Raw genomic sequence first — 23633 nt, 5'->3', positions numbered from 1 at the left:
TGCAGCCTCAGCACTTGCTTGATCAGTGCTAGAAACCGGAACCCATAGATTTCCATTCACATGGCTTGTGTGCCACAGCCACAAATACTTCCCAGATAATAGAATATATTCCTTCAAGGCACTACGAACTTTGATGGGAATTTAAAATGCCTTACTGCTTACTGGCCTTTTGAAGACAACAGATTTAGACAGTGCCTAAATCTGCTTTTGGTGTCAGACACCCGGATTAGAACCCAAGCTCTGTCACTTACTGTGTAATTTACTTGAATTACTTTGCCTCAGTTATCAAGAGGATTAAATGAAATGAGATTTATAAAGTACATAGTATAGTGGTCAGCAAGAGAAATGACTCAACAAATAACTATATTTTTATAATTATAATAAGCTGCAGTAGTAGTATTTTGCTAGTCCCAACTAACAGGCAACAGGCTCAATTTAGCGGTAGAATGGAGCCCCAAAAGGAGGTAATTACTGTTCAGAAGACTTCCACCTCTACACGACCCGTCCCCCCGTCCCCTCCGCCCACTGTCGCCGCAGAATAACCGTTTCCCCCGACCAGCACACCTGGCGGTCCGCAGGCGCGGCCATCGCGTCCTGACCCAGAGCCGCCCGCCCCAGCCCACCGGGCTCTGCGCCGTCTCCGCCCCGGTCAGGTTGAGGGGCGGGGGCGGGCCAGCGGCGAGCCCAGGTCCCCAGGGAGACCGCGGGCGCGGCTGACAGGACGGAGCGCGCGACCAGCCCCAGAGCCCGCCGGATCTCGAGGCAGAGCCCCGGTGCTCACCTGGAAGTGCCCCCGGGAGCGAGCGGGGCGGACCTGCGCCGAGGCGGGCGCGGAGCTGAGGCGGCCGCGGCGGCGGCCCCGCCGGTCGGCGGACGCGCTGACGGCGGCGGCGGCGCAGGCGCACTGACTCGGACCCGCCGCAACGCTCCTGTGCGTGCGGGGTCGCGGAATCCCTTCGCCCTCCTCCCGAGGGTCGGCCAAAAGTAGTCCGCGCGTAGCCGCGCTTTCGAACCCTCTACGGGAAGGAGAGTGGGCGCGGACCCGAGCAGAGTCCTGGAGAGAGTGTGCCAGAGGCGGGGCCATGGTCTTGCCGCGAGTGAGCGTGGACGCGAGACTAGGCGTGGGCTGCCCTCAGGAAATTCTGAGTGATGGGGTTTTCAGGAGAGAGGTAAACAACGTTACCAGCTGCCCTTGCCTGGAGCTTGCATATGTACAGAAATTCTACCTCAGTTGCGTTCAGGGACAGTTGAGTTCAGGGACAGTTTCTAAAATTCAATCAGAGGTGTGCCCAAAACAGCATAAAAGGAGGCTTCCAAGTGTGTGTGACAGATGTGTTCCTGCCTAAGGCTCAGCACCTGCTCCCTTGGGAAACATCCTTCATGGCCGATGCGATTTCTAGAGAAAACTGTGGCAGAAGAGCAGTGGGAGGAGTCTGCAAAGATCGCCCTTGGCAGCAGATGACCAACCAAGGGCCACTGCGGGTCACCAGGATTGCTTGTGGCCACACAATACATAGTAGTAGCAGGTCCCAAAGTAGAATGCACGCCTTTGCCCAGCGGCCGTTTGTTTTCAGATGGGCCGTTTGAAGATGTGTTTTGAACGCAGATGGATCAACTGCATGAAAGACGCTTGTCCGGGAAGGGAAGCCTTTGGCATCCTGGTTGGCACTCCCACAGAGTAACTGCTGCTCTTCTTTACTCTTCAGGTCGCTCCCTGGTTATTTTCCACCTTGAATAACACAGCGGTGATGTAATTATTTGCATTTGCACAATAGCTTTACAGTCTAGTAACCAAAAATGTTGAGAGAACAGACTTCACTTTCGAATGAAAATTGTTTTCCCTGTAGTACCTTTGTAGACGGCCCTTTCAGCATCTGTGTAGCCTCATGACCTAACAATAGAGCTGGTTTTTGCCGTGGGTAGCACTACATTTCCCAGATCCATCAGTCAGATTGACTCTTCTCATTTTGGATTGTGTTCCCTCTTCTTTGTATGCCTGGTAATCTTTGAAGGCCAGATGTTGTGAACTTTACCTTGTTGGATGTTGCCTATTTTTGTATTCTTACACATTCTCTTGAACTTCGCTTTGCAATGTAATTACTTGAAAACAGCTTTTGGGTCTTGGTTTTATTTTTTGTCAGATCAATCTGGAGTAGTGCTTTAATTATTCTCCAATATTGAGGCAAGTCTTTCCGAGTTCTCTATCCCAAGCCTGGGAGTTTTTTTAGTCTAGCTGGTAGGAACAGGTGCTATTTCCAGCCCTGGGTGATAATTAGGCAGTTTTTATTCTAATCTTTTCAGATGGTTCTTTGCCTAGCCTTGGCTCTTTTCTCATGTGCATGCACTGATCAGTACTCAGGTGCTCCCCCTGCTGAGTTCCAGGGTTCTCTCCATGGAGCTTTCTCTTGGGTGTTCTGTTGTGTGAACTCTAGCTGCCTTAGTTTCAATGGGCTTCATTTCTTCAACGCAAGTAGTCAGCTGGGCTCTGCCTCAGCTTCCCCTCCCTTTGCCAAATCCTAGAAATGTGATAGTAAGCCAGGGCAGTCCTTGGGCTCATCTTGTTTGTTTTCCACCTCCCAGGGATCACTGTCCTTTGTTTTCTGATAACCAGTGTCTTGAGACCCTTGTTTCATGTATTTTGACCGGTTCCTTTGGTTGTTTCAGACAAGAGGGTCAATTGGGCCTGTTACCCATCTTGACTGAAAACAGAAGTCTCCAACTTTCTGCTTGTCTTCCTTTCCTCTCCAAATAGTAGAGTAAAAACTACTGAAGTTTTCAACAGAGCATTTACCAACTGCCAGGACTTTGCCTTCATGATCCCAGTTAGTTCTCACACCCATGCAGGTTTTTTTTCTTTTTAATTTTTTAAATTTATCTTTATTGTTGAAAGTATTACAAATGTTCCCCATCCACAACCAAGGGCTTCAATGTGTGGGTTGGGAGGAGAATCATGCAAGGTGACTGCCCAAGAGCCCCAGCTCTGCCTAAGATGCTGCATGACCAGGGAAGTGACCTCCACCCTGAAAAATGAATTTCTGCATAGAGGGGCTGGGGCTGGTGGTGGTGGGATTAGATAACATCAAAGATCCATTCTGGCTATGATGTTCTGTTATTTCCCACTTCAAGAGGGATCCACAGTTGGGGGAGAAAGAAGTTAGAAGAAAAAAGGCAGGGGATAACAGGACGATTTGGTATCCAATGTGTGTTCATTTATTTTACACTTACAAAAGAAATCGCCCACCCTCTGCCCCATCCCCCCCCAAACAGTCTCTTTTTACAAACATTTAAAAATTAAAACCAAATGAAGATAGACAAGTTAATTTCAGTACAATTATTTTTCAATGTAGCTGTCATAATTAGAGTTTAAATTTTTTCCTACAAGTAACCAATGTCCAAGTGACTTATAGGGAAATCCTGATTATTGGCCAAAAGGAAAATTCCATATTACAAGTTAGCAAATTCTAGTACAAAAATAGTCTTTGTGTTGGAATAGCCTTTCCTTTTACATAGGTCTCGGGTCAGTCTACTGACTGCATAATACACTAACATTTCAGGGCTCTCTTTCACAAATGGCTCATTTGTCATAGCTGAAGCAGCACGGCACCTGCAGTGGCAGGGGCTAGTGTCCACCTCTGGACCGTGCTGAAGACGGTACATCTGGGAGTGCCTCACTGACCCCAGGGCAGCAGGGCAGAGCCCTAGCCCCTGCTCCACACGGGGGTCCTGGAGGAAGGGATGAGTTGCAGACAGAGCTGCCCCCTTCCAAGAGAGCAGCAACAGACCCAGGGCACGGGAGACGTCTACCCAGGGAGCTGGGCTGGTGCTGGTGCAGGACAGCCCATCTCCGGCCAGTGTCTCCTCCTCCTACTGTAGCCCGACAAGGTGAGAGGTGGCTCTGCCCTTGCTGTAGTTGGGGCAGATGCAGGCAGGCTACTTGTCCCTTAGGATGTCGAGCTGTTCCTGACACTCGGTGAAGAGGCGCTGGAAGCGGAGGTTCTGCCCAATGACTGGCAGCAGTTCCTTCAATAGCTCCCTCTTCCGCAGACCCTGTGGGCATAGAAATGAACGCTCAGTGCAAGTGTCAGTGAGGAGACCTAGACTGTGGGTGGCTTTCCTGGACTAAAAGAGATCCTTGTGTCTGCCCATGTGACCCCTAGGCACTCCTTAGAGAATCCAGAGATGGATGAGAAAAATTTCTCAGCATGCTAAGAAGCCCTGGGAGAGCTGAAAGGCTAACCTGGGGTGTGTGGGGTGGAGTGGCAGGACACAGTGCAGAGATACTGCAGAGAAAACCATGGTAGGCCCGTAACCCCTAAGTCTGCTGGCACAGTCACCACTAGCCTTCAACTGCACTGCACTGGAAGGTAGCTTGGCCTTCCAGAGCAGGATGAAAGTAGAATATCAGGGCAGAGGGACAGGTGGATGGCTCCTGGGAGGGGCTGCTCCCTCATGCATATGCTCTCTAGGGACCTGAGGTCAAGCCCAGGGGTTAGGCAGTACCTGGGGGGGCAATGACTGGCACTGGTTTTATAGTCCCGGGGGACGGTGTCTACCCTTGGCTCTTGCCCACACCTCGTCCATGCCTGGGTGCATTGGCACCAAGGTCTGCCTAGGCCCTTTTGCAACATGCACTGCCAGGCAGGGTCTTTTCTGCACAGAACCCTGAGAAGCACAACTGCTACAAAGGAAAAACCACCAACCGACAACACTGACCACTAGATGAGAAAGCCCAAGATGTTAAAATCAGCAAGGTAACAAGACAAGGAATTACAGGAAAGAACAAAGTGTAGGTATTAAGTTTGAGCAACACTGTGGTTGAAAGAGATGGAATTAGCAGGAGAATGAACACTGCTACAGACCAAGTCAAGTGGGTCAGATGGAAGACCAGGCAATGCTTGAGCAGAGAGGTTTGCCGAGGAAAAACTGTAAGAGAAGAGACTGTATAAAGCAAGGGGAGATGAAGTATGGCAGATGGGCCCAACACCTACATGAGTCCCAAAGGAGAGAGACAGAGAACAGAGAAGGAAAATTTGAAGAAATAATATGGATAGATTTCACATAATTAAAGAAAAAGGAATTGCCTTAGGTTGAAAGGCTCCATTGAGTGCTGATGAAGATATGAAGAAAAAAAAAAAAAAAAGGTCTTTAGACACATCAGAATGAAATATACAGAATCTATGGTTACTGAACACAAAAAAATTTCTGAAACTTTATAAAAAACAACAGCATATCACCTACAAAGGAAGAGATACCAAGAATCACAATAAAGTAGTATTTTAAGTATATTGGGGAAAAAACCTCATAATCTACTTTTTCATCCAACAAACAGTTATTCATATAAGAGGATGTAGTAAAAATATTATTAGGCTTGTAAGACCTCAGAATGTTTATCATAGTAAAGATCCACCTAAAAATGTTCTGGAAAATACTCAAAGTAAGAAGAAATAAATAGAGATGATGCTAAGAGAGATATGAAAAACAATGTGATCAATCTATTGCTAAAATTTATGTTGGTCTTAAAAAAAAAATTAAACAAAAAATGTAAATGGTTTCACCTTGTGATTAAAAACAAAAACAAATACCAGCTTGCCAGATTAAACAAAAGCCAGAAATGTGATGCTGGCAAAAAACACATAAACATGGGTACAGAAATGTTAAAAGTTAAAGATGTAGAAAAATGTTAGTAAATAAAAAAGGAAAGCCTGTGTTTTACAATTATCAGACAAAGTAGAATTTGAAATGTAAACATCATTGGAGAAGGAGAAAGTAAGGAGAGGGATAAACCACACTCCTGAGGAGATTTTAATACACATCCATCAGTGGTAGGCCCAGAAGGCAAAAGCATTTCTATAAAGCAGAAGGAAGATGATGATAAAAAGTTGAAATCAGTGAAATTGAAAACAAACGTTCAATAGAATAGATGAATAAGGAAAAAAATCATTTTTAAAAAGACAAAAAAAGACAAACCTCTAGCAACATTAATCAAGACACAGAGAGAAAACTCAAAGAACTAATATTACAAATAAGAAAGGGAGATATAGAGGAGATAAAGAGTACTATCAACAGCTTTATGACAACAAATTTGAACATTTAGAGAAACAGACTAATACCTAGAAAACTATAATTTTTCTAAACTGCCTCAAAAAGAAATAGAAAATAGGAGTTAAACCTTACAAAGAAAGCATCAGGTATACTACAGTTTTAAACTGATGTCTAGGAAACTTCCAAGGAACAGATTTTTCCAATCTTAGACAAACTCAGAGGATAAAAAAAGAACTACCCCTAACACATTCTATGAGGCAAATAAACCTTGATTCTAAAACCAGACAAGAACAGAATGAGAATGGAAGATCCCGGCCAACTTCACCCATGAAATCAGATGTATAAATCCTCTATAAATTATTAGCAATCAATTCTAACAGTGAATAAAATAATGATAAGTTTGACCAAGTTGAGTTTATTCAGGAAAGCAAGGAGACTTTAATGTTATAAAACTTGTAAGTATAATTTATTAATAGATAGATTTTAGTATTATGAACAAACAAGGCATGAGACTTGGAAAATAGGAAATAAAATGATTATTTGAGATGATCTGATTGCTTACTCCACACAGTGTGAAAACAGAACTGTTGACAAATTAATAAAAAAACCAAAGTCAGCCCAGCCGGCCGGGTGTGGCTTAGCGGTTGAGCGTCGACCTAGGATCCAGGCGATTGGGTTTCGATTCCCAATCAGGGCACATGCCCGGGTTGCGGGCTCAATCCCCAGTTGGGGGTGAGCAAGAGGCAGCCCATCAATGATTCTCTCATCATTGATGTTTCTATCTCTCTCCCTCCCTACCCTTTCCTCTCTCTGAAATCAATAAAGATATATTAAAAACAAAACAAAACAAAACAAAAGTCAAATGCATTTATATATGCAGCTATGAATAATTAGAAAAAATAAACAAAACACTATCATTTAGAATAGTTACAATAATAAAATATCTAAGAGTAAATCTAACAAAAGATGTGCATGGCCTATGTGCTGAAAATTCTAAAACGTTACTGAAGAAATTAAGAAAAACCTAAATGAATAAAGAGTGCTGATGTGAAGAGTGGCAAGAAAAGAAAATGGAAAAATTTTCAGGATAGAGGCTGCAAAAGGCAGTGGTGGCCACTAATGTGTGTGAGAGCTGCAGGGGAATTGCAGACCCATGGGTGTGTGGGGGCAAGAGATTATGGGTAGGATACAAAAGAACATCTAAGGTTGTAGAAAGAAGCAACAGAGAGGCTTTTAAGAAAATAAAAAACATTAAAAGCAGCTGTATATATGGGGAAATGGGGAAAAAAGCACATGTAAAGGTCTGGGAAAGATACATCCCCAGAAAAGGCTTGAGAGGACCATGAGCTTTCCTGATGGGCTGAGTAGTGAAGCCAGTCTGCAAAGACTTGGGAAAGATGGCTATCTTTTTTTTCTCAAATGCCCAATACTCAACAAAGGTCATAAGGCATACAAAGAAACAGGGAAACCAGGCCCATTCAAAGGAACAAAATAAATCTCCAGAAACTCACCCTAAAGAAACACAGGCCTGGCACTTACATGACAAAGATTTTAAAACAGCTTTCTTAAATATGCTAAAAGTGAACATGGATAGACACCTAAATGAAATCAGGAAAACAATATGTAAACAAAGTGAGATTATCAACAAGATAGAAATTATAAAAAAGAGCCAAACAAATTCTGAAGCTTAAAAATACAAAAATTGAACAGAAAAATTCACTAGAGGGGTTCAACATGCAACAAAAGCAAGAATCAGTGAATGCTATATGGTTATTTGAAATGATCAAGTCTGAAAAGCAACGTGAAAATAGAATGAAGAAAAGTGAAAATAGCCTAAGGGACTTATAGGACACTGTCAACCTGACCAATATATGCATTATGCAAGTCCAAAAACAGTAAGAGAGAGAGAAAGGGGAAGAAAGTTTATTTGGAGAAATAATGACTGAAAACTTCCCATGTTTGAGGAAAGACATGGATCTACAAATCTGAGAAGCTCAACAAACATTCCAAATAGAAAAGACTCAAAGGAACCCATTCTGTGACACAGGGGAAAATCAAACTGGAAAGTAAAGGACAAAGAGAGAATCTTGAAAGAAGAAAAGTGACTAGTATGTAAAAGGGATCCTCATAAGATAATTAGGGATTTCTCAGCAGAAACACTGAAGGCCAGAAGGTAGTGGGATAACATATTTAAAGTGCTGAAAGAAAAACTGACATCTGAGAATACTGTATCTGGCAAAACTGTCCTTCAAAAGTAAGGGAGAAATTAAGACATTCCCAGATAAAAACCGACAGAATTTATTACCATTAGATCTGCTCTACAAGAAATGCTAAAGGGAGTCCTTCAAGTCAAAATGAAAGAACACTAGACAATAAAATATAAAGCTTTCTGGTAAAGGTAAATATATGGACAAAAATAAAAACCCAAATTATGTAATTTTGTTTAATAACCCCATTTTAAATTCTTTCATAGGGTTTAAAAACAAAAGCATAGAAATCTATGTTAATGGTTACACAATATATAAAGATATAATTTGTGACTTCAAAAACATAAAGTGCGTCCCGGCCAGGCGTGGCTAAACAGTTGAGCATCGACCTACGATCCAGGAGATCATGGTTCGATTCCTGGTTAGGGCATATGCTCGGGTTGTGGGCTCAATCCTCAGTGGGGTGTGTGTGGAGGCAGCTGATCAATTACTCTCTCATCCCTGATGTTTCTGTCTCTCTCCCTCTTCCTTCCTCTCTCTGAAATCAATGAAGATATATAAGACAAACAAACAAAAAACATAAAGTATGCAGAGTGGAGCTATAAAGGATATGCAATGTTTTTGTATGCAATTGAAATTAAATTATTAGTTGGAAATAAACTTATTTTAGAATGTTTTTGTTATCCCCATGGTTACCAAAAAGAAAACATCTAGAGAATATACACAAAAAGGAATGAGAAGGGAATCAAAACATATCATTAAAAAAGTCAAGTAAACATAAAGACAGATAAGAGAGAAAGTGAGCGACAAAAAAGCTATAAAATATACAGAAAACAAATAACAAAATGGCAACATTAAGTCTTTACCTGTCAGTAATTACTTTAAATGTAAATGAATTATACTCCCTAATCAAAAACTGGATTAAAAAAAACAGAACCCAACTATATCTTGCTTACAAGGAACTCAATTTAGATCTAAGAACACAAATAGATTGAAAGTAAAAGGATAGAAAAAGATAGCCTATATAAATAGTAACCAAGCTAGAGAAGGGATGGCTACACTAGTAATAGATAAGATAGATTTTACATCAAAAAATGTTACAAGAGACCAAAAAGATCACTGTATAATGATAAAAGGGTCAATTCACCAAGAAAATGCAAAAGTTATGGACATATATGCACCAAATATTAGAGCTCCTAAATATATAAAGCAAACATTGTCTAACTTGAAAGGAGAAATAGTTAGCTCTACAATAATTGTAGGAGACTTCAATATTCCATTTTTCATAATGGGTAGAACCACCAGACAAAAGATCAATATGGAAACAGAAGATCTGAAAAACAGTATAGACCAATTGAACCTAATGAACATATATACAGCACTCCCCCCAACAACAGCAAAATACAGATTTTTCTTACGTGCACATGGAACATTCTGCAGGGCAGATCATATAATAGGCCAAAAAACAAGTGTCAGTTTTGAAAGACTGAAATCAAAAAGGATTTTTGCCCTAGCCGGTTTGGCTCAGTGGTTGGAGCACTGGCCAGAGGACTGAAGGATCCTAGGTTCGATTCTGGTGAGGGGCACGCGCCTCGGTTGCAGGCTTGATGCCTGGCCCAGATCAGGGCAGGTGCGGGAGATGGCGGGTCGATGTGTCTCTCTCACAGCACCTCCCCCTCCCCCCCGCCCTGCCAACTCTCTCTGAAAAGAAATGGAAAAAATATCCTCAGGTGAGGATTGGGGAAAAAAAAAAAAAGTATCTTTTCCACTAGAAATCAATAGCAGAAGGAAAGTTGAAAAATTCACAATTATGTGGAAATTAAACAACACATTGTTAAGCAACCAATGACTTAAAGAAGAAATCACAAGAGAAATTAGAAAATATCCTGAGACAAATGAAAATAAAAACACAACAAAACAAAAATTATGGGATGTAGCAAAAACATTGGTTAAAGAGAAAATTATAACTGTAAGAATCTACACAGATCTCAAATTAATAACACAACCTTCCATCTTAAGAAACTAGAAAAATAAAAGCAAACTAAACCCAAAGCAAGCAGAAGCAAGAAAGCCATACATAATAGAGCAAAAATAGAGAATAGAAAAAAAAGAGAAAATGAAACCAAAAATGAATTCTTTGAAAAGGTCATCAAAGTTGACAAACCTTTAGCTAGATGGACTAAGAAAAAAGAGAAGACTAAATGACAGCTCTGTTCTCACAGGTAATTCGGAAGAACTTTCCCCATTGAGAAAGGCTGTAGATAAAGCTGGATGAATAGAAACAGACCTCAGAGAGCTCATGTGCTAGTGATGAAAGACTGAGCTGGAGTGTGGAGAAGGTAGAAATCCAGAGAGAGACACCTTTGCCTTGGGAATTTTTATTGATGAAGAAGAGGCTGAGCAGAGCTTCTACCAGACTTGGGGGGCTGGGGGACCAAAGCAGGGCTCATGAAAAGTGGGGTCGCTGGTAAAACACCCTTCCATTGTGCTAACACTACAAAGAAATGCACTCTAGAATAAAGGTAAATTGGTAGTAACCAGTCCCTGCACTAATTAGTACCTAGCTTTGAGTCAATCCCTGAACTGGGTTGAGGGGGCCTGGTAGGGCTGGGGCCAAAAGCTAGTAGCAGCAAATAAAAGTACTGTTGAAGAAGGTAACATCACTGAGGCTTCAAACCACTTCTACAAATAATTTTTCAAATACCAAGTCTAGCTGACAGTCAGAACTAACCAGATGCCTAAGGAGATGAAACAATATAAATGAGAACTAGCAGAAACATTTATAGGAAATAGGTACAGATCTACAAGGGCTCCTGACAGAACTATACTCAAGCAGATAAAAGACTAAATTGAAAATATGGGGGAGAACTGAAACTATAAAAATAATACAACAGATTCCAAAAAGAGGATATTTTATCTTTCATGATGGGGAAAATGGAAGGGAATATAATCAAAGAGAACTTAGGAAAATACACAGAATGAATGAAAGAGAGCTTTGTGAAACTTCAAAACACTAAGAAAGGATCCGGAAAGAACTTAGAAAACAATGGAAATCAGATTTGTGGCAGTTTTTAAAATATATTTTTATTAATTTTAGAGAGAGAGAAGGTTGAGGAATAGATAGATAGAAACATGAAAGAGAAACACTGATTGGCTGCCTCCAGCATGCCCTACTGGTGGATGGAGCCTGCAACCTGGGCACACCGAGAATCGAAAGGGTGACCTCTTGGTTCATGGGTCAACGCTCAACCACTAAGCCACACCAGCTGGGCAGGTTTGTGGCAGTTTTTAGCAACAATGATGGATGCTAAAAGTCTGTGGCACAATGTATTCAGATCTCCAAGGGGAACTGATTTTGAATCTAAGATTTTGTTAACCAACCAAATTAACATCTATTCCAACAAAATAAAAATGGAAGAAAAAACAGGAGGCCAAGTACACACCAAGGCCTTCAGAGCCTTGTGAGACTGACCCTCCACTGACACTCTGCTCAGCTGTTCCTTTTATACTGCAAGACCCCCCACCCCACTCCAACCTCAGGGCCTTTGTACTTGCTGTTCCCTCTGCCTGGATATTCTTTTCCCAAATATCTGTGGGGGCTTCATCCCTCACCTTTTCTGGCCTCTGCTCAGTAAATTAGGTCTTCCTTGATCATCCAGTATAAAATAGTATCTGGTGAGTACTTCCTACCGCCCTGCCCTATATTTTTCTCACGGCATCCATCCCCACCCAACACATGTTCATTTGCTTTGAATCTGCATCTCTCCACAAGAATGAAGATCCATAAAGGTGGGGCCCGTCAGCCTTAGTCACTGCTGCCTGTGCTGTGCTTAGACTACACCTGGCCAGAGAAGGTGCTCCGTCAGTCTTTGCAGTGACTGAAGGAAGTGCTGGAGCTACCTTTTGGACCCACAACTTCTCCCACCCCTCACCAACCTGCTCCTTTTCCAGTTCGATCAACACACTAGCCAAAAGGACCTGGGGGTGACCACATGTTCTTATTCTCTTTGCCTCACCTACTCCACATCAACCACCCATACACTAAGTCTTTTTCATTCTGTCTCCAAAATACATCTTGAATCTGTCTTCTTTCCCCTCTCGATAGCCATCACATTGATCCACGTCACCTGCATCTATTGCCGGAACTGTGGAAAAAACTGGCCCTGACTAGTTTTCTATGTTGGTTCATGTCACCTCTACTGACTGGTCTTCCATGTCAGGTCACGTCACATCTGTGTAAAATGTTCAATAGCTCCTGCTGCCTAAACTAAATCTCGGGCTCCTCACAATACTTCCATGATCTGCTTCCCACTCACTTCTTTTGCATCTTTTCGTACCACCCTCTCCTCTGCCTATATCCCAGTCACAGCGGCCTCAATGTACCAAGCCCTCTTTGCATCCACTACCACCCCCACCAAGAACCTCCCCAGGGCTCTGAAGAGCTGGCTCATTCTTAACCTCAGGCTTCATCCTCAAAGTCTTCTTCCAAGGTCTTCCCTGGTCTCACTCTTTCCCAGGCACACTTGTCTTACTGATGTGCTTATTTCTTCTTAGCATAATTTAGTCAAACCTATCTTACTGACCAAATTGCTTACTTGTTGCCTCTCTACCAGACTGTAAGCTCCATGAGGGCAGAGAAGGATCTTTCATCTTGACTACTGAACAAACCCACAGCCCTGGGCAGGTAGTTTTCCTCAGCACAAGTGCATGGCTGAATACTCCCTAGGCGTGATGCCGAGGGCCCAGCTTCTGCTAGACTGTGCAGTGCAGGCATCTCACTTGCTCACTGACGCTAGGACCCAAGGCAGTGTGCTGGAGACATCTAATAAGGAAGAAATTCAAAGCACTTTGGCTTACTTTTTAAATCTTCACTTTCACTTTTCAAGAGAATTCTTGTGGCAAGAATGAAAGAAGCACCTACCACTACTGTTGACTCCCACTGGCTTCCAGTGGAGTAGTGAACCGGACCCAGTAAGTCCTTGCATATTTCTCGGAGTCGGTATTCAAACCCTAATTACAGAAAAAAAGAAAAGAACAAAAACAAAACAAAACAAAACAGAAATAGGAACACATTACAAAAAGAAATAAAAAATCAAGAATATGCTAAGTTGTTGGGTATATCAAAACAGAATGAACAAATGCTTATTTTGTTGCCTATGATGGGAAAAATGCCTTTTGCATGCCTCTCTCAGTCTGGGGCACTGAGACTCATAAGGACAAATTCTCACTCACTCACTCACCTACTCCCTTGACAATGCATGCAGCAGCCTGGCCCCTCTGTGTGCTGGACCAATGAGCAAAAATGAGATGTGGCAGCTTTGGGATGAAGTCCCCAAGGTTATAGGAAAATGTGGGAAATTCTAGAAGGAGGGGAGAGGGCTACTCAGGCTTGTTTGAGAGAAGACATCTTGGCAGCCAGTGTGAGAGATCAGCAGGGTCAGGAGGTAAGAGATGGCGAGGCTATGAGTTTAGATTGCGGGGTGGTGACTAAGCAGAGACAGGAGAAGCAGGCATGAGCCTATTAACTCAAGGGTTATGGGCACAGCCAAGTGGTATGCCAGAAGTGCTAGAGGCAGGTCTGGGGTCTGTCGGCACAGGGAGCAGCTGAAGCCATAGGGAATGGATGAAATCAATCAAAGATGAGAGTGGAAATAAGAGGATGAAGCTAGAATCTGAGGAATTTCAGGAATGGGGGTCTCTTTTTAAAACTTGAGTCCTTTTACAGTTAGGAAGCAAGGACTAGAGAGAGGAGGTGACTTATGTGTGGACACTGGAACAGACATGTGAAAGATGAAGAGAAGCAAGCGGCAGAAGTGATTTTATAAATAGATGCAGGCCCCAGAGGAGGCAGCGACTTTATGCAGGGCATCAGGGTGAGTCCTGATCAACAGCCAAGATGAAGGAAACCAGAGGAGCCAGAGGAGGGGTTTCCCCAGCAGAATGGGGTGTGAGGCCCATGTTATTGTTGCATCCCAGAAAAGGGGGGGGGGAGTAGGGAAGAATGGATATTTAGAAATGCCAGTGACCACACATGCTAGGAGACCACACAGACTGGGCAGGAAGAGTAAACATCAAACTCATTACTGGAGTTTGCTGGGGAAGGGGCTTCGAGTTGGTCAGTCATGCTTGTTGTCATCAGAGATGTATACATATTCCAAGGTGTACATGTACATATAGTTGCACCAGAGGCAACGTGACATATACGAGTTCTGAGAGTGACTTTGTAGGGGTTTAACATGTTTTTCTCCCTGTCTTTTCTATACTTCATTTTTTTCTCTAAATCATAAAAATGGAAACGGTGATGTCAAAAGCAAAGCAAGGCCAGGAGAGGCTATGGGGGAGGCTGCTCAGTAACCTGCATGGTGACACAGGGAGAACTTTGGGAAGGTCAGTCCCAAGGCCACAGCCCTGGAGGCCAAGTTCAAGTGGACAGAAGACTGGTAAGACAGACTCCATGCTTGCCTAGCAGAGAGGATGAGAGGCTTTGGAGGTCATCCTAAGAATAGGACGGTCACCTCTTGCAACACACCTAGCTTTTTGTTGTACAACAGGAAAAGTGTGAGGGGGGGTATATTGGGAAGGAGACACAGTTGCCAAGAGCCCTGGCAGGAAAGCTAGGCTGGAGGGACAAGAGGAGGTGCTGGACAGCAGGCCAGCCCTTCCAAGGCATGTGGGGACTCAGAAAAGGAAGAGGAGTGCAAGCATACTGGGTGCTGCAAGAAGACACCCTCCCCTGGGTCCGACTTTCTGACCACTGATGCTCCAAGGGTGTGAGGGGAGGGCAGAAGTCTGAGCATAACATTTGCATGTCTTTCCACATATCCTCTGCTCTCACCCCCTCCTGCTGCCAACCCTTCTGGCCCTCAGGGCAACTCCATTTAGGGGCTGTAATAGGGCTGGGTGCCTGCTAAGCTGTCCTGATTACAGCTCAGGCTAGGAGATGGGGGGCTGAGGGCCCACCATGCTGAAGGGGGAGCTGGAGGCCAGGGCCTCTGTGATGACCACTGCAAACCGGGAGAAGAGTGTAGAGAGCCCCAGGCCACTGCACCTCTGCCCTGATTCACAGGCTTTCAGGAGGGTTGTGTTGGGACAGGGATTGAGCTGTGCCCAGGAGAATGGAGAAACCACCAGGAACCTCACCTTCATTCACGAGGTACCGTGCGTAGAGGAGAAGCCAATGGCGATACTCATGGCTGGACTGCAGGGTGAGTGCTGCTGCGACCTGGTTCTCTAGGTAGGCCAGGGTAGTCTCCTGCTGGACCACGTGAGGCACCGAGAAAAGCCGGGCTGCCTGCCTCCCTGAACTGTAAAAACACATCATAAGGCAGTGGCTACTGTGTGGGGCAGGAGGCTGCCACCGTGTGCCCAGGGCACCAGCAAGAAGCCAGCAGGGGGGCAGATGTCAGACTCCACACTGGTCCACTCTTCCCCACGTTCCAGCTGTAGACCTCCTGGGGCTCTAGCACCCTGGGTTACCTCACTCTGCACCCGCCATTTAGACCCCTGAGGTGACAGGCCAGAGGCCCAGACCCCTTGAGTGCCCATGACCTGTGGCACCTCAGATTGCCATTTGGGCCCTGAAGTAACAGGGCTTGCATCCAGAACCCTGAGATATTGTCTGATGTGGGCCCCAAACTCTTGGCACCTATAGCCTGCCTGTGCTGAGCAGCAGCTGGGCACAGGGGACAGCAGGCAGAGAGCTGGCCTGCCTGGGTGGGACTATACTTGCACGACCCAGCCACCTCTCCCGGCACTCAGGTCACCTACGTGGAGACACGGCCCTGGACTATGGCTAAGGGTCCCGAGCACAGCATGGCGTCCTGGGGAGGCAGGCTGCTCCTGAAGTCCGCACACTGGGCCAGGGAGTCTTGCTTGTCAGAAACCAGGTTCCTGGGAAGGCAAAGACAAGAGCTGAGCTCAGAAAAACTAGGAGGTCCAGCAGAGTAGGCTGGCAGTGAGGCCGCCGAGGAGCCTGTTACCTGAACACCTCATGACCTGTTACCAGAACACCAGTGAAGGCTGAGTGTCATTGCATTCTCACCATAGGCCTCTCACAGACAGGTTTCATTATAAGGGAACAGTAATGACAGTGAAGGTCAGTGATAAGGCTCTTGGGACCGGGAGACCTATGTGTGAAGTGTGCCAGAAATGCTCACATGGCCTGGCCCTTAGAAACTTTGAGGAATGCCAGAGCTCCAGCCTTCCTGTGTTTCCACAGCATCCGAGGCAGTGAGCTCTTTCACCTTCTCCACACCCTTCACATCTTTGTGAAAACTTTCTTCACACACTTTAAAAACAGCCAGGTGCCTTTGTAAACATGCCCAAAATATAAAGGGTAAACATATCCCTTCTTAAATACCCAGGTTGTTTCCATCATTTCAGTAATCACATATAATACACAACATTTTGCAATATGTAAAAGCAGGCAGTGGGGAGTTTTTGGGTTGTTTTGTTTTTTTAACTCAGGAAAGAGACCTCAGTATGGGATAAACTTGTGCCTGGCAACTCTGAACACAAAAGTGCTGGAAGACTTGGGTCTGAGGGATGAAAGGTGCAAGCAGAAGGATTTCTCAGAGTGGCTGGTATACAATGCACACAGTTTACATGTTGGGTTGAGATCTCTGATGTAGAAAGGGATTTTACAAATATAGAAAAGGGCTCCAAATTCCAAAATAGGCAGAGGAAAGGTATAGACCGTTACATGTGATGGTGCAACCTTACTAATTCACAAAGTTGAAACTGCTACTTGACTTCAAAAACTGACATGTGCTGGAGAAGCTATTGTGAAGCTAACTCAACTATGCTGATGATGGCTGAGGAAGCCAGGCTGGAAATACATATTTGCAACCACAAAATTTTTCAAATGTCTATTCCAAACAAAGTGACCTCAGAGAACAATGCAGACAAAGGAAAGTGCCCCTACACAAGGGCTCTGAGAGCAGAGAGGCTGTGGGCCACCAGCCTCTTACAGGGACAGTAGGGCCTATACAGGCCGGTTTGAGCTCTGTCTCCTCCAGAAGACGAAGCTCACCAAAGCTGTTCCTGTGGCTTCTACTCCAGGGCCCAACTCTCAGGAGAAGCCACGCTAGGCAGGGCTGACCACCAGGACCAGGAGCCTTTGTTGGCTGCTCTGGGTTCCAGCTGAGATGGACACTCTCCCTTGGTGCTGGGCCAGGGAATGGTGGCTTGCTTACCATGTAGAAAGTGATGGATTAAAGCAGTACGCCTTCCCGTCGGAAAGGTTCATCACTGGGATTCCATGCTGTGTAAGCAAGATCTGGGACACCGTCATATCACTTCCTGGGGAGACACCGTAAGAATGGGTTCTGCGTGTGTTCTGATCAGCAAGAGCTTGTGCATGCACCAAAGGAGAAATCTGAACCATGGTGCCTAGTCCCAGCAACAGATGACTTAATGCTGACTCAGCAACTAGGGAGTCTCTTCTCTGTGAGTGCTGTTTTCACTGCCACCCACCAAGTTCTTTGTCACCTCTCAAGGAACCAATAAAATGTGTCTCAGAGAGGGTGCATCTCCCTGCAACATAACTGTGACCCCTGCCACCCTGAATACCTTGGGCTGAGTCCAGAGGCTGGCTCTGGCTCTCTGTCTAGGCTGGGTGGAACCTGGGACTTGAGCTGCTCTGCACCCCTCCCCCATTAGGGCATCAGGGGCAGCCCACTGCCGGTTACCTGCCAGGATGGAGTGTAGAGATTCTTCTTTTACCACAACCACCTGTCTGTGAACATCCCTAGGAGGGAGATAGGAACCAGCTTACTCTTCAATTTGGGTAAATGCATCAGAGTATGCCTCGGTGCTCAGACCCCTACTCCGGGGTCTCTAGGGTACACCCTGCCCTGGCTTCCTGAGAGGAGCTCTGGGCCACAAGTGGCTTCTGCTCCCCATGAGCCACTTCACTTCCTCCACAAAAGTCTCAGACAACAGAGCTGTGGGGCTCGCCACTAATGCCAAATCAACTTTGGGAGAAGCATGGCCTTGCTGTGGCAATTTCTGATGAACCCCATATAAGGACCCTGGCACATGCAAGTAGGCTTTGTGTTTTGTCATATGGTTTGCTCCTATAAAAGTGGCAGCAGAGGTAGGTAGCCTGCCCCACTTCCGCTTGCACACTGCCCCCACCACACACACATGTGCACGGTGGCCATTACAAGCAGTGTCCAACTGTTTGGGAACTCTTGGGCTGTTAAGACTCCCATGCTAGCAGGGCCCAAGGGCATGCCTGCCAGGTGGCCTCCTCCACTGCCTTCCCTGTTCCTGCAGTGAAGAGAAACCTGCACAGCCCTACTTGCCCTGCCTGGAGTCCACCTCACCCCAGGCCTGTCTCTCACCAGACAGATAATGTGGCTGCAGCAGTGAGCGCCATGACGTAGGAGCCTGTGCAATGCAATGTGGAGATTGGGGATGACAGGAGGATGGGAGGGAGGAGGCGGCGACCACAGGCGGAGAACACTGACAGCATCCTCTTTTCACAGGCGACACATACCACATCACTGAGAAGGCAGAGAAGGGATAGGTGTCACGATGATCAGGTGCTGTGGCAGAGGTAGGAGCCCCAAAATGCAGAGCCTTCCCTCTACCTGGGCCTGAGCCTGAGTGGGTGCAGCAGAACTGACATAACCTGAGACCTCTCATTACAGACTATGTTCTCTTCCCCCACTAGGCTGCTCAAGTGTCTCTGAGCTCACCCTAATGCTAATCCGGGGGGATGGGGGTTTCAGAGGACCACTGATGGTGACCCAAAAACACACCTCACTTGTCATATGAGGCCACATAGTGCCCACTCAATAGTCCCCTGGTTACAACTAGCCAGACTAGTCCTGAGAAGGCCTCTGCCAAGAAAGGCCACAAGTGTGGGAACGATGGAGCATGTTTCCATAGGGGACACCAATTGTGTGCTCAGAAAGCCTTTTTGGCTAGGGTGGAGGTGGTGCATACAGGGATAGCTTCAAAGGATAGAGGCCCAGAAGTCCATGGTAAGACACTGGGTGACTAACAATGACTTAAGATCTCCCCTTGAAGTACAGAATCTCAAAGGGCTGGGCTGGGAACTCGGGACGTCAAAAATCTATCCTGACCTCCCTGGATTAAAATCTGGGATTCAGAGAAAGAACCTGCCCAAGTCAGAGCCAGGAAGAGCTGACCCTGGGACCTGAAACTTCAGGAATCTGGCCAGACAAGGGAATCAGAACATCTGGGTAAAAAGTCCTGGCATGGGTGAGCCTCTAGGACTCAGTTTTCCCACATGTACCATGGAGATAATGACACCAACTTCACTGGGTGTTGCAGGGACCGATGGTAGATGCACAAACTCAGCCCAGAGTAAGACCTGGTGCAGGCCTCCATGGGAGCTAGCACTTGGGGGCAGTGCATCTCCTCAAACAGCACCAGCACTACACCACACCACACATGGTGCTTGCTTTACATGAAATGCTGGGCCAGGTGAAGACCCTCACCCTTACCAGCTACCAGCAGCAGTGAGGATCCGGCTGGTGAGTACTGTCTCCCACTCCTTCCCTTCCCGGTTACACTTCAAGCGGCTCAGCTTCACTCCCCCAACAGCTGTCACTTCATTCTCCACCTCAATGTACATGGAGGGGTCGGAGCTCACCTGAGTGGAGGAAGGCAAGCACAATGTTCTTTTCAGGTAATAGACCAAACTTGCGTCATGGACAGGGGAGATATCAGAGGCCCACAGCCCTGGGCCCTGAGGCAGGGGTAAGACACAAGAGACAGAGCTGGCTGGCCAACAGAAGGGTGGTGGTGAGGGCAGTAACAGGGTTGGGGACAAGAGGGCTGGATGTATGGCCTACTAGGGCAAGGAGAATGTTGAAAGCTGGTTTGTGCCTTGTCATCCATGTAGATGTGCAGATAAATGGTGTCAGAGCTAAAGGCTCCAGAGCCTCCTAACCCCACCACTTCCTCTCACAGGGAGCATGCAGAGAAGGCATGTAACTTGTCTAAGAGCACACTGCAAGTGAGGCCCACAGCCAGCTGGGGACAGAGCTGGGAGTGAAGTGTGGCTCCTAGTTGAAGGTCTTCAAAGATTGCAGTGCTTGGCAATAACAGAGTCTGTGCCGGCATCTGAAGGAAAAGTCTAGAAAACCCAAAGTCCTCTCTAGTTCCTTTGGACATGCACCTAAGGTCTGCTCATCTGAAACCAACTTCACAGGAATGTCCCCAAAAGAGCATGAGTAGAAGTGCCTAGTTCAGTGCCTGGCTCCACATGGGCTCAGCCTCTTCTTTTGTGTCTGGGGAGATGACTGATAACCCATATGGGAAACCAGGCAGAATGGATGAATAGTTTGCACTCCTGTAGCCACACGAGTGGGCGACCTGGGGTAGAGGGCCATATAGAAACCGAGAACAGCCCCAAGAAGCACTCAGTGGTGAAACCTTCAGGGGAAGCTGGAGGAGTTTGGGAAAGGGGGTTGTGCTCCCTTGTCTCTGCTCATATCAGCAACAAGAACAAACCATGTGGGTCCCTACCCTTAGGCTCAGAAGGTCCTATGGCAGAAAGGGCTGACACCCCATGAGGACCAGCCTGGGTTGGGGGTGTGTGGAAAGTGACCTGCATATGGGGTCTTAAAAGGTTTTCTAATGACATGCGCCTAAGGTACAAAGGGCATGAGGTTACAGGGTGTGCAAAGGTCTGGCATGGGTTCTAGACTGAGTGATTGCATATAAAGGATTACTTACTCTATAATAGTAAGTTTTAAAACTGTGTTTTGAACATGTACATGGTTACAAGCTTCCACTTGGAGAGCTCAAGTAGCTCTGATAAAAACTCTGTGCTGGGCCCTGGGAAGTGAAGAGGGCCAGGGGGCTGGTCGGGAGAGAGACCACTACCACATAGTCCAATGGGGACTGGGTGAGAGGCTGATCAGGACCAAGCATCGAACTAAGGAGGTTTCCAGGAGAAGGGACACCCAAGACAATTCTGGAAGGAACTGGGCATCCAGCATATGGCAGCAGGGACTGAGGGGGCAAAGCCACATAAGAGAAAGAAGCATGGTGATGGTGGTAGGGGGAAGGGTAAAGGGAGCTCCTGGAGAAGAGACTAGGGATCTTACTATTAAGATTGGTGGTTGCCCTGATCAACTACAAGTTCCCCCAAAAGGTGATGGAGAACCACTGGGAAGCAGCCCTCTCTATTTACACTGGGGGGTGGGGGGGTGGGGAAGAAGTGGGGGGAGAGAGAGAGAACACACTTGTGAGGGAGAGGCAGGAGGCCTGCTCACCTGGAGGGTGAATGCTCTCTGGGGGCCCGGCATGGGCAGCTTCAGTGCAGGCGCTGGTACAGACAAACACACAGTGTCCTTTTCTGCGGTCAGAGCAGCTGGGGACTGCAAGAGCAGAAATCTCCCTGAGCCCCTCCCCAGCACTGTAGGGCAGTGTCAGGTGAAGGTGAGTCACCTGGAGGTGAGGCCAGGCCAGTTCCCGAGGCATTTCCACCCACTCTGGAGGACAGTATAGATAAATGCTGCAGCGATCCCACTTGACAGATGAGGTAGCTGACGCCAAAGAGCTGCTCAAAGACTCTGGGTGGGTGGAGGGCAAGACTGAGGTGGAGTGTGGCCTCCATGCTACCTCCAGGGGAGTGCATGTCTAAGCCAACGCTGATGAGGCACTGTGGTGTGCAGGGCCTCCCTTCTCCTGCTTGGGTACATGCAAGCTCCAGCAATGAGCTCAGGAAGTGGGCTGGGGAAGGTAGCCCAGGCCTGCTGGCCTCACCTGGACAGACAGAGACATGGGCATGAGCCGCGAGTCCTTCCGAGGGCGCCCTTTCTTCTTCTTCTCCACTGTCTCCACCTCGAGCTCCAGTTTTCGCTTAGAGAGTGAGGAGGGCTTGGCCACAGGGACCTTCTCATCGCTATCACTGCTGCTCTCCAGGAGGTCCCGGGGCCTCAGCTCTTTCACAAGGTTCTGCTCTTTCAACCTGCACAAACACAGATACCTCTGGCTTTTTCCATATGATTATTAATTTATAATAACCAATAAAACCCCCCAAAGCTGACATATTAAAAAAGTAGGTGAGGACCTCTGGTTTCTGTTCCAACATGCAAAGAGCCTGGAAGTCATCATTCTCATCCTCAGAATAAGAGGAAAGCTGAAAAACTGACAACCAACAGCTCTTCTTAGAGCCACCAGAGAAGTGAGGACATAGGGCAAATTGCCACCCTGAAAACTGGAGAGACAGGCGAAGACAAAAACACCAGAGCTCATCTGGAACAGAAGCCCCTGGAGTCCTGACGGGCAGGAAGACTTAAAAAGGTAGAATAACTGATACATTGTTGGAGGCCAAGTTTAGGCTGGCCTGTGAGTTAAAACTCCTGGCCGCCCAGTAGTGTGAGGGTACCGACACTTTTGTCAGTTTTACCTCCAGGAGTGTCACCAAGTTCTCATGGGTGAAGATCAGGGATGGAGTGCTCCCCTTGAGTGCTTTGAGCTGGGGGTTGGGGGGAAACGAACTATTTTGAAACACACCCAGAGTTCTGTTCTCCTTAACAAAAAGCCTTCCCTTAGGAAAACTACTTTACTAGAGCTTTATGGTACCTGGGGGAAGGGCAATTAACCAACTCAGGCCTAGCTTTACACATGCACACACACTAAGAAACTCTTCTGAAGGTCACTGCCCAGGGACTCTGATCCAACAAAAAAAATAAGAGATTTAATTATGAGATTATAGAATGCTTCTCCTTCCCAATACCTTACCACCAAATCAACAGGGCTTCAGTATAATAACAGAAGATTACAATTAAGAGAGCTAAAAGACACAGACTCTATTTAACAAGGAGTTTCTAGGGTAATTCAAAGACGGAGAAAAACAAAAAAAGGACACTGGAGGAAATTTAAGCCTCTGACCCCTAAGCTATAGGAAGCAGTAAACACGGCCTAACTCTTACTCAGATAAACAAAACCTCATACTAAAGAACTTTTTACCTGTTCCTATTACTCAGTACATTACACCCAGTTTTAAACAAAAAAATACAAGACATGATAAAAGAAAAAACAAACTAAAAATAAAAAAACAAAAAAACCCCCAAAGCCTCAGGAGACGAAGCAAGCATCAGAAACAGTTGGATGCAGTAGAGATTTTGGAATTATCAGGTTAAGATTTTATTTTTAAAAAATGTATCTTTATTGATTTCAAAGAGAGGAAGGGAGAGGGAGAGGGAGAGGGAGAGAGAGAGACAGAAACATCAATGATGAGAGAGTCATTGATCGGCTGCCTCCTGCATGCCCCCGACTGGGAATTGAACCACAATCTCCTGGATCCTAGGTTGATGCTCAACCTCTGAGCCACACCCAGCTGGGCCATCAGGCTAAGATTTTAAATAACTATGATTAATATGCTAAGGGCCCTTA

General features: G+C 46.1%; 1 protein-coding gene across 5 annotated transcripts in view; it reads right to left on the bottom strand.

Annotated features, from left to right (window-relative positions):
• Positions 1–3187: 3187 nt before the first annotated feature.
• HIRA (histone cell cycle regulator) overlaps positions 3188–23633 on the bottom strand; it is a 73104-nt gene continuing 52658 nt past the window's right edge. For 4 of the 5 annotated variants that reach the window (XM_016204348.2, XM_016204350.2, XM_016204352.2 and 1 more), the window contains 9 exons: positions 21999–22203; positions 21506–21610; positions 19727–19875; positions 18596–18757; positions 17939–17997; positions 17444–17549; positions 16017–16139; positions 15390–15553; positions 3188–4047 (listed from right to left, as the gene is read on the bottom strand). In XM_016204348.2, coding sequence (XP_016059834.2) covers positions 3620–4047; positions 15390–15553; positions 16017–16139; positions 17444–17549; positions 17939–17997; positions 18596–18757; positions 19727–19875; positions 21506–21610; positions 21999–22203 — 1501 coding nt within the window. In that variant the 3' untranslated portion in view covers positions 3188–3619. Of the gene's footprint in view, positions 4048–13170; positions 13260–15389; positions 15554–16016; positions 16140–17443; positions 17550–17938; positions 17998–18595; positions 18758–19726; positions 19876–21505; positions 21611–21998; positions 22204–23633 lie in introns of all 5 variants that reach the window. The other variant, XM_016204349.2, reaches the window with a different exon arrangement.

Source organism: Miniopterus natalensis, chromosome 20 (genome assembly GCF_054644295.1).
Source record: "Miniopterus natalensis isolate mMinNat1 chromosome 20, mMinNat1.hap1, whole genome shotgun sequence".
Taxonomy (NCBI): domain Eukaryota; kingdom Metazoa; phylum Chordata; class Mammalia; order Chiroptera; family Miniopteridae; genus Miniopterus; species Miniopterus natalensis.
This window is presented reverse-complemented; position numbering and strand designations above follow the sequence as displayed.